The 10,710-nt window shown below is 42.5% G+C and overlaps 2 protein-coding genes across 4 annotated transcripts; both read right to left on the bottom strand.

The window, feature by feature from the left end:
• Positions 1–363: 363 nt before the first annotated feature.
• On the bottom strand, positions 364–3,703 carry LOC135458442 (keratin, type I cytoskeletal 12-like). Of its 2 annotated transcripts, none has more exons than XM_064733599.1 (8): positions 3,059–3,703; positions 2,642–2,724; positions 2,266–2,422; positions 1,835–1,996; positions 1,611–1,736; positions 1,029–1,246; positions 682–764; positions 364–461 (listed from the first exon to the last, which is right to left on the bottom strand). In XM_064733599.1, exons 1-8 carry the CDS (start codon positions 3,701–3,703, stop codon positions 364–366), a joined length of 1,572 nt encoding a protein of 523 aa, XP_064589669.1. The 2 variants fall into 2 exon arrangements, with proteins under 2 accessions (XP_064589669.1, XP_064589670.1); XM_064733600.1 differs by having other exon boundaries at positions 1,035–1,246; positions 3,059–3,259.
• Positions 3,704–5,564: 1,861 nt separating this feature from the next.
• Positions 5,565–9,971, bottom strand: KRT20 (keratin 20). Of its 2 annotated transcripts, XM_064733608.1 has the most exons (8): positions 9,549–9,971; positions 8,716–8,798; positions 8,360–8,516; positions 7,478–7,639; positions 7,271–7,396; positions 6,876–7,096; positions 6,272–6,312; positions 5,565–5,662 (listed from the first exon to the last, which is right to left on the bottom strand). In XM_064733608.1, exons 1-8 carry the CDS (start codon positions 9,969–9,971, stop codon positions 5,565–5,567), a joined length of 1,311 nt encoding a protein of 436 aa, XP_064589678.1. The 2 variants fall into 2 exon arrangements, with proteins under 2 accessions (XP_064589678.1, XP_064589679.1); XM_064733609.1 differs by lacking the exon at positions 6,272–6,312 and having other exon boundaries at positions 5,565–5,682; positions 6,882–7,096.
• Between the last annotated feature and the right edge of the window lie 739 nt (positions 9,972–10,710).

Here is a 10,710-nt window from a genome sequence, read left to right as displayed (position 1 = left end):
GCTTGTGAGTACTTTTTATTAGGGATGAAAACTGAAAAATGAGATTAGAACAGCAAAATTATTTTATCTATTGATTACTAAAGATTATAAAATGGCAATTCTGATTAAATGTGTGCTTCATATTTCTGGTTATTGAACAGAGATTTGATGATATTTTTAAAGAACACAATGGAAATCATACAGGTAAGGCTGATAGAGTGAAGCAGGAAATGTATGTCTGCAAGGAATGAAAGTGCCAACTTTGTCTTATCTAAAAGATTGTGAGTACAAAGCCAAATGTTTTATCACTTCATACAAAAGAATAAAGTTATTTATCCATTTTGGCTGGGAGCAAATGGTTTCTTTGCCACATCAGATTGTGCCTCATATCTTCTCTTCAACTTCCTTAACGTGGGATGCAACAACTTTTCCATCTACCACTTCTTCGACAATTGTCTTGATCTTTCTAGTTTTGGTTGGATCTAAACATCATGAACAAAACAAAGAATATTTATAGTGTGTTGAAAATGATAAACCCAAATGATAACATGATGCAGCACATGACCAGGTACCCCCTTTTCCTTTCCAACTGGCTTCTGATTTTAATGAACTCTCTGATGTAGTTAAACAGGATAACATGTATTATTTGATTTGTAAGAATGACTTTAGAAACAAAATTTTATTCAATCAAGTTCTACCTACCTTGAGAAGAGTCCAGTGATTGTGTTTGAGATTTGGACCCTGTCAGGGATGAGCTTTCAAGTGTAACTGCCTGTCCAGCACCCCTAAAAAGGGAATCAGAGACATCACTATTGCAGGATGTGTGATAGGATCAGAATAAATTCCCTTTTCATGGTGACTTTGATAGGTTATATAAATAGTGAGCAGAATGGCTCACTCTCCTCAGTCACACTGATATTTCAGATCACTGTATGTGCCTTATTATCACTTGGAGAATGTTCCACTTATTTCACCTCTTTTTTTCCTGGAAAGGATTTTGCTACAGAAAATAAACGCAAGGAGATATTTTGTGTCAAGCAGTTCCTTACACAAACTCTCCATCCAGCAGGCGCCGGTAGGTTTCAATCTCCATTTCCAGGCGAGTCTTGATGTCTAGGAGCTGCTGGTACTCGGCGTTCTGGCGCTCCATGTCAGCCCTGACCTGGAAAAGCTGCGACTCCAGGTTCCCGATCTGCATTTGGATTTGTGACAGCTGAGCGCAGTAACCACCTTCTGTTTCTGCTAAAGTGTCTTCCAGGGATTTTTTCTGTGTAAAGATATTAAATAATCTCTGGTTAAGGAAAAAAATCTCTTAACAAAACCAACTGAAGTAGTTTAAGGGAGTGAGCACAGCTGCATTACTCAGAAGGTTTTATTTTCTTTTTGAAAACACCGGTTTGAAAACTTTCCCTTGTCACTTCCCTAAATGTAATGTAAAACTCATCTGCTTTGTGACATGCTCTTTGCAATCCAGTTAGATATATTACTGCTATTTAGGAACTAAAAGAATATAGGATTTAATCGGAAAGAAATGCAAATCCTCAATTCTGTGGTGGAATAGGATTAGGTCTAAAAAGACTCTTGAAGTTGCTGAATTGGCTCTGAGCAGTCAGCAGCTTCCCAGAACGTACCATGGCGAGCTGAGACTGCAGCTCTATTTCCAAGCTCTGGAGAGTCCTTTTCAAATCTGTGATCTCGCTCTTTCCTGACTGGAGCTGCTCAGTGTGAGTGGAGATTTCCCTTTTCAGCTCCCCGCTCTGAAATGACAAGGAAGAATGGGGTGTAATTTTACTGTTCCAAGTATTGAACTCATTTTCCCATGCATTTCACTGAGTTTGCTCTCTCTGGTTGTTACTTTTTCATTGAACCACGCTTCGGCCTCTTTACGGTTTTGCTCGGCAATGACTTCGTATTGTCCTCTCATATCATTCAGAAGCTTGGTCAGATCAGTCCCTGGAGCAGCGTCCATTTCCACACTGACTTGGCCAAATTCACTGCTTTGGATGCCCTGAAGCTCCTGGAGACATTGAAAATAAAGAGAAGGTTCTGTTAATAAAATACAAAATAATTATACCAAAATATATGTAAAGAAATATACATGATACAAATTCTGTTTCAACAAGGATCTGTAGATTGTTTGTCGTACTCTTTCAGCAAACTCAAAAATTGACAGCAAACAGAACCTATAATGAAACCCAGGAACTCCCACTGGCTTAAACAAGGGAGTAATTTGATGTGTCACAATTTCATGTATCTTGTTATCAATTCACAAAGGAAAAAAATTACCTCTTCATGATTCTTCTTGAGATAAGCCAGTTCTTCATTCAGGCTTTCAATCTGCATCTCCAGATCTGCCCTGGTCATGGTCAGCTCATCCAGGACTCTGCGCAGACCATTGATGTCAGCCTCCACGCTCTGCCGAAGAGCCACTTCATTCTCATATCTATGCATAAAGGAATTAAATATTATTTTTTACATGGCCAGTGAAGTCAAATGCAGACTATTAATGTGTTTTATTTTAGCTTTAATTTGAAAACTTAATACACATAATTGTTATAATACTGTTTAATAATTATACTACAAGTATTCTACAAGGAAAGAGATTTTTAGTACGAAAGAATTTTTTCCTTAAGGAGTTTTTATAACATTAAGATAGCCTTACTTCAGTCTGAAGTCATCAGCAGCCAGTCTGGCATTATCGACCTGCAGAATGATCCTCGCGTTGTCGATGGTTGCATTGATGATCTAGAATACAAACAGTGTTCAGAGAATGATGTTACAGCCCAAAGGCTTCATGGCTTTGCAATGGCTTTAAACTTTGTGTTCTACAAGGGTTTGTAGAGCTGCATTCCATCACTGCCTTCTCCTTTATTCAGATTAGACAAATCACAGCTACAGAACTGCTTTAATGTACAGGAAAAATTCACCACGTCACCAGTGCAGGGTGACAGAGGTCATTGCAAATGTCAGTACCAAAGGATAAATGTGCTCCTGGTTGCTGAAAGAAATCAGTTATTTTCATTAATATTATTAAGTGAGTTACAACTATAAAGATACATGAAATACATTGCTTTGCTACCTTATTTCGAAGATCTTCAATGATGGGGTAGAATTTACTGTAGTCATTCCCAGATCCAGGGGTACCAGTGCCAGGGCCATTTTTCTCATACCATTCACGGATTTTGCGCTCCAGCTCAGTGTTGGCATCCTCCAGGGACCTCACTTTGTCCAGGTATGCGGCCAGACGGTCGTTGAGGTTCTGCATTGTCTCTTTTTTTGAGCCAGAAAGAATGCCACCATCCCCAGCACCAGCAGGGCCAAACCCACCTCCATAACCAGTCCCTAAGCCACCACCAAAGCCACTTCCAAAAGCAGCACCTGAACTGCTGCCAAAACCACTTCCCAAACCTCCCCCAAACCCACTGCCTAAGCCACTTCCATAGCCAGCACCCAAACCACCTCCATAGCTTCCACCAAAACCACTGCTTAAGCTGCTCCCCAGTCCTGCGCCTGAGCTGCCCCCAAAGCCCCCACCAAAGCCAGAGCTTGAACCCAACATAGAAGCTGCACCAAAGCCTCCACCAGACCCCCCACCAAAGCCAAGCCCGCTGCCACCAAAGCCTCCTCCACCACCAGAACTGGACATCCTCAGAGATCCCCCTCCGATTCCGCTGCGAGAGGAGAACTGCCGGGACCCGCCGCTCGTGCGCACGGAAAGGGCCATGGTGCTCGGGGTGCCTGGGTCTGCCCCGTGCAGGATACAACAGAGAGCAGAGCAGGAGCAGGGGCAGCTTTATAGGGACAGCAGTGGGTGTTTCAGGAGGAGTCCCCACCTCCTGGAGAGAGCTTTCACTCTCTCTCTCCCTCCTCTTTGGGGGGGATGTCAGTTTAGTATGTTCTGACCAACCGAAATGATATGTGCCAACCAAAATTGCCAATGGGAGTGGAAATCTGGTGCCCTCCAGGTATTTGTATGAGGGGAAATGGGTGGAGTGGAGCTGAGACATCACGATTGTGTTCTGCCATGTGCAATGGAGCATAAAAAGTTCTTTTCGCATTTAAATCCCTCCTAAATAATTGTTTTGTCATTGCAGATGCAGTGCTTCCTGCATTTGGGGCTGTTCTTACAGGAGTTTGCTAAGTCAGCAGAGTGATCCCTTTGATCCCTGCTTCTCAGCCCGTGTGGCAGGAATGTCTTTTCATAATGCTCTTCAGCCAGGAGCCTTTGCTGGATTAGTGCTCCTGGATGCTTAAGAAAAGTGACCATCAGGTGTCCAAGGGCACATGGATGTTCAGTGAGCTGCAGGGTGATCATTAATATGAAAATATAAATATACCTATTCCAAATAGGATTTGGAATTGGGTTTATGCCCTAACCCTTTCATCACTGAAATACCTCAGAGTGATATACTTGTAGTCTATAGCATATAGAGTTTGTACTTCAGAGCTGGAACTGACCTTTCTGTGTGCTAAATAGTTTGCTGTTATCTCAAAATAAGAAATCTGATTTCTGTATTTGGTGCTTTCTATAATACAAATCTGAAGATCAAATGTAGCGCTTCTGGGTGCAGGTTTGGGCATGGGAACCCTCCCAAGGCAGTATATTTTTCTTTTGAAGTCATTTTGATAAATGGAAAATCATTTTTCCTTTGTCCTGGCTTAATTATATCATTGGATTTGTCAACTGAAATGTGTTAATTTTTGATTTATCCGCACTCAGGGGCACGAGGTGCTTTTGGGATAGAAAAGAGCGGAAGATCAAAGGTGTAAGTAAAGCATTTGTGTGGAAATGAGCTGATAGCCTGGTCTCAGTGACTCGGGGCAGTGAAAGCAGAGGATTAGTTCTTTGGCAGCTGTTTATGTACAGTACATAGCTCTGGACAGGTGAGGTTTCATAGGGAAGAGCTTTGTGTGTTTATGTTCTCAAGAGGAAAATGTAAACTCCTGGGACTGAGAATCCAGGTGTGGCACAGGGGCCTCCCTATGGGACACGGAACATTATTGGCACAGGAGGGTTTGAGAGAGAGGGAGATGATTTCAAATATATTTTTATCCATAAAATATCTTAGCTTGCCATAGTCCCTGGTGACATAATCATTCACAGAATGTGAAAAATATCAAGTAGACTTCTTCATTTTATTTTTTCATGTTAATATGTTATGAAAAGCAAATTGACACTTCTTATGTATTTGAAAATCAGGTATTAATGAAGTGAAGCTGCTTTATGCTTGAGTGGGAGTTCACATTCAGAAAAGGCGTGCTGAACTGATGCCTTAATGCATTTTAAAAACCTAATACTTCCATTTTTATCTGTGTTGGAAGCAATTACACATTCATACCAGGCTGATTTCATTTTTTTCCATCAAGGTTCTTAGTCACTATAGAAGTAAACCTAAAGTCTTCTATGTTGTGACTTACAGATTTTTATTAATGCTCCCCCACAAAAACAACAACAACAGATTTGAGATTTTGGCATTTTTTAATCCATCTGGGGTTAAGAGTGAATTAGATCAGATTCTTTATAACCCTTTTCATTTTGGCATCAGCTCCATGGAACTCAGAGGCATCTTCTCTGCTGGTGCCATTTACATCTTCTCTTCAACCTCTCTGACCTCAGAGGATACAACCTTGCCATCAACCACCTCCTCAACTATTGTCTTGATCTTCTTAAACTTACTTGATTCTGTTAAGGAAATTGAAAAGAGAAGTAATTTTATGTAATGTACACTGACAGAGTAATATTGCTGCTACATGAGGAAATATCAAAAAGCATCTTCAATCCACAGGTCCTTGAGGTAACTTTTGCAATGTGTGGGGTGTGGCTTCTCTTTTGGATACTGAATATGTTGTCTATAGACTGCATACTGGATTCAATAACTCTCTAGCACTCTTGATAATTTTGCTTCAGTTTAGCACAGACTTGTAGGCCTAAAACCTTGGAATAGACTTACACCAAATTGGAAATTTTTGCTATGAAACTGGATATGTTACTTGGAAGTCTCAGTCTCCCTGTGCAGCTAGCAGGGAGAAGCAGATGCTTCTGCAGTTCTGAGAACTCACAGAATCACAGAATGGGTAAGATGAGTCTGATTTTTTACTGGGCACCTGAATTGTATGTATAAACCCAGGTTTATCATTCCTCATAGGGTAACCAAACAGTTGATTGCTTTCTTGATGTGAGATTCTACTGGCTGATTATTTGCTCTGAATCTGCTGTTTTATATCAGGCTACTTAATTTCATAACATTTCAACAGGCCACCATCAAAACAGAAAGAAGTTGGTGGGACATACCTTTTTCCGTCTCCTCTACTGTTGGCATCTCTTCTAAATACCTGTTCAAATTGTAAATTAGAAAATGTAAATATATGGCAACTCATGTATTGAACATCCTTGTGCATTTCCTATGTGTTTGATCAGGACACCTAATCCCCTTTCATCAAGACATTGAATCAGAAGGCAACTCAGTAAAACGAGTTCTCTCAGTTGAAGTGAAACTTGCTAAGCATAAGCTGTAGGCACAGTTAATCTGCAGACTGATCTCTGCAATGCCAGGTACACCCCATCTAGTTCCTGAGCCAGAACAGCTGAACAGGTAGAATCTGGGGGGAAGTTCCACTTCCTGCTTAACCCACACAGACAAGTTGTTAAAAAACTGCATTACAGGTGTTCCTGACATGTGAACATGTACCCAATCCCCAGCTCACAATGATCATCTGTAGGCTGGAAGAGCCACCTCAAAATTCCACAGCAGCTTCAGTAGCCCAGCCTGAACAGCAGCCTGCTCTGATTGTGTGGCTGAGAACTGGACATTGGGCTTCCCCACCTCAAAGCAGTTGGAGAGAGGCAGATTTGACACAAAACCCAAACCAACACACAAAGCCACATGTGTGCTCACCCGGTTTCCTCTCCCTCCAGCAGCCTGCGGTACGTGGCAATCTCCATCTCCAAGCGAGTCTTGACATCCAGCAGGATGCTGTACTCATTGTTCTGAGCCTCCATGTCAACTCGGACCTGCCTCAGCTGAGCCTCCAGACTGGAAATTGCTCCCTGTATCTGGTCAAGCTGGTGACTGTACCGTGCTTCTGTTTCAGCCAGAGAGGCTTCCAGGGTCTGTTTCTGTAGTGCATGGCAAGAACAGTGACACATTATTCAGAGGATACATTTTTCTGTTAAAATAACCTTTTGATTGTAAAGCCCCTCATTGCTCTATTTATCTTTTAATCCTCTATTTATTACACCTCTGTGTAACTCTCTGCTATCCACAGTCCTTATTTTGCTTTTGTAATTTACCATGTTCAGCAGGGACTGTAATTCCAGCTCCAGGTTCTGGCAGATCTGTCTCCGTTCTGTGACCTCTTTCCTTTGGACTGCCAACTGCTCAACATTGAGGGCAACTTCCTGGTTCAGTTCTGCTGTCTGGAATGGAGAATGGAGAGACTGTGAACTGCAGCCAGGCATGACTGAGATTCTTGCTGGTGTTTAAGCTGTTGACTTTACCTGCTTTTCAAAATGTTCTTTGGCTTCTTGGCGGTTCTTTTCTGCCATTTCTTCATATTGCTTTCTCATGTTTTCCATGATAGCTGCGAGATCAATGCCGGGAGCGGCATCCACCGCCACGTTCACAGAGCCGCTGGCCTCTTTGCGCAGCCTGTCACGTTCCTGCAGCAATGGGAACTGTGTTAGCACCAGCTGCAGCAATGGGAACTGTGTTAGCACCAGCTGCAGCAATGGGAGCTGTGTTAGCACCAACTGCAGCAATGGGAGCTGTGTTAGCACCAGCTGCAGCAATGGGAACTGTGTTAGCACCAACTGCAGCAATGGGAGCTGTGTTAGCACCAACTGCAGCAATGGGAGCTGTGTTAGCACCAGCTGCAGCAATGGGAGCTGTGTTAGCACCAGCTGCAGGGAGCTGTCACTCCTGGGCATGGGACACAAACTCAGCATCCACACACATAGTGCTAATCCTCAATAGTACCTTGGGGCAAGGCAACTTAATCACCTTGTAAATACTGTTTAGTGCACCTTATCTTAGAACAGTTCGCCTACATGGTAGCAATAAATGTTATATCATACATTTTTATGATAAATGTATCATAAAAATTATTTCCTCAGAACTGGATCTGTGGAGTGAGGGAGAAGTCATGGCTCCCATTTGTGTACTTTTGGGATGCCAATTCCTGAACCATAAATTTTCTTAGAGAAAACCTTTACTCCTTCATTCCTGGAATGAAGGAGTGTTCAGCCTTTGATCCCTGACAGCTTGCATGTCCCTTAGGGTCACACAGGGTTATGCTGCTTCCAGGAAGGATAGAAATGCTTCCTAGTGAGGTTGTTTGCCACTCAAAACCCATCTCCATGGCAGTGATCTGCTGTTCTCACCTCTTCGTGGTTCTTCCTAAGGAAAACAAGTTCCTCAGTTATGTTCTCAATCTGGGCCTCCAGGTCAGCTTGGCTCAGGGTCAGGTCGTCACGGACATGGAGCAGTCCGGTGATGTCGCTCTCCACACTCTGCCTGAGCAGGTGTTCGTTCTCAAACCTGTACAATACAGTGCCTTGTGTCATCATTGGAATGCAACAGTTTGGAGTGAATGTTAGAATCAGTAACTACCACAGTCATTGTGAAATTTTCATTTAAGTTGGAAAATGTTCACTTCTTGGCAGTGATTCCAGTAAGTGGCAGCTTTCCTAAATAAGAGGAGCATGAAAGAGAATTGACATGAAATCATGGAACTTACTTCAGCCTAAAATCATCAGCAGCCAGCTTGGCATTGTCGATCTGCAGGACAAGTCTGGAATTTTCCATCTGGGCAGCAGAAATCTAAAAGGAAGGGTGGACAAGCAATGAAACTTTGCACAGAAATTCACACTTGATCCTTCCCTGGGAAGGAATACTGTAAGTGGGCTTCATCCTCCTTCACTTCAGCTGTCTCTTGGTCAGCTGGCTTTAAGCTAAGTTCCATCTGAAGTGCATGAAAGGAATTAGGGATGTCTAAAAGACAAATTGTCCTGCCATAAAATAAGTTATCAAATAGTTAGGATGAACTGTTCTCTGAAGGGATCTGCTTTTAAATGTTGGGAAGTAGAACTGATAAAAAATAAAAGGGTAAAGATTGAAGGAAGTTCTGGAAACATGATTTGACAAACCTGTCATTTGATTGTTGGAAATATTTCATTGTTTCCAGTGGAAATTTACTATTTTAAGTAGTGATCTTTAATTTTTTTCTGAGTGTTTGCCTTCTTTTCTAATAAACCATTTAGACTGTTGCTAAACTATATTTAAATATGTAGATTGCCATTAGTACTTTCTCTAATTAAAGCCACCTAAGGCAAACATCATAGAACTAGTTAGAGCCACAGATTTTTCAAGTATGAGATTACTCAACTGCAAGCATATATCTGGTATTACAAATGATTGAAAATCTGTCACTAGTAGCTGATAAAAAAGGAACTTTTTCTTCCCAGCTAGGCCAATTACAAATTGGAAAAGGACATTTTCTACAATAGCTTATTCTCTATCTCACTGAAAATTGCAATTCCTATATTTATGGAGGGCTCTATGATCTCTTACCTGATTTCGGAGTTCTTCAATTGTTTTGAAGTAGGAGCTGTAGTCCTGCCCTACACTTACGGTGTTCTTTTCATACCATTCCCTGATCTGCTTCTCAATCAGGGAGTTTGACTTCTCCAGTGAGCGCACCCTCTCCAGGTAGGCAGCCAAGCGATCGTTCAGGTTCTGCATGGTGGATTTCTCGTTGCCAGTGAGCAGCACATCGCTGCCAGTGATGCTGAGCTGGAGGCTCCCTCCCAGGCCTTGGCCAGAGCTGGTGCTGGTCGATATGCGGGTGCCATAGCCCCCAGCCCCTCCATAGACACTGGGTGCCTGGATCTTCTGGAAGGACATTTTCCTGGAGGTCAGCCCGCTGACACTGGGTGCAGAGGGCTGGATACGGCTGCTCGTACTCCACTGGGTGCTGCGGGCGGAGAATGCCATTTCTGCTCTTTGTCTTCTGGGCTGAAGCAGGTAAATCAGCACAGATAGAGACGCCAGTGAGGAGCTGAGTGTGCACTGTGCACCTTTATACAGGTCCAAGAGGAAGCACAGTGGCTGGAAACCCCACCTATGTTGACGCAGAGTGTCGCTGGTATGGGCACAAAGAGCACACAGGATATTGCCCCCCCCTCCCCATGATTTGAAGGGGTTCTCATCTGTTCGTCTGTGTTTGAGGAACACTCCCTGGGTAGTTTGCTTGCTTTGTTATTTTGTATAACAGATCAACAAAAAATGATCTGTTGAATCATTTATAACCATGTACCTGCAGCCAACCCTCTCTGTAGCCCTTTAGAACAAATGAGAAGGTTCTTAGCCCCCTCCCTGTGCTGCTCATGAATTTAAAATGAGAGTTGCCTATATGTGACAAGAGACTTAAAATATTTATATTTCTGTTGAGTAAGCAATAACTTGGGCCTCAGGACAGTCTAGAACAGTGTATAAATAATTAGAAAGGAGGCAGCTGTACTACCATGTGAATTCATTTCATAGTAAGCACAAACCAACATCTGCACTGCCAGTGAAGAGGCTGTTGCCATCAGCTTGGATTGAATATGCATTCATCTGGTATTAGAAAATCCTTGCAAGTGGAATTAGAGGTTTCAGTACATCTGAGATTGAGTGGGAAGGGTATTTCTTTGTCTTTAAGTAAGAAAGGAGGAATGAGAACATTGGAAACCTT

This window comes from Zonotrichia leucophrys, chromosome 27, assembly GCF_028769735.1.
Source record: "Zonotrichia leucophrys gambelii isolate GWCS_2022_RI chromosome 27, RI_Zleu_2.0, whole genome shotgun sequence".
In the NCBI taxonomy this organism is placed as follows: domain Eukaryota; kingdom Metazoa; phylum Chordata; class Aves; order Passeriformes; family Passerellidae; genus Zonotrichia; species Zonotrichia leucophrys.
The sequence above is the reverse complement of the archived record's forward strand: the minus strand, read 5'-3'. Positions and strand labels throughout refer to the sequence as shown.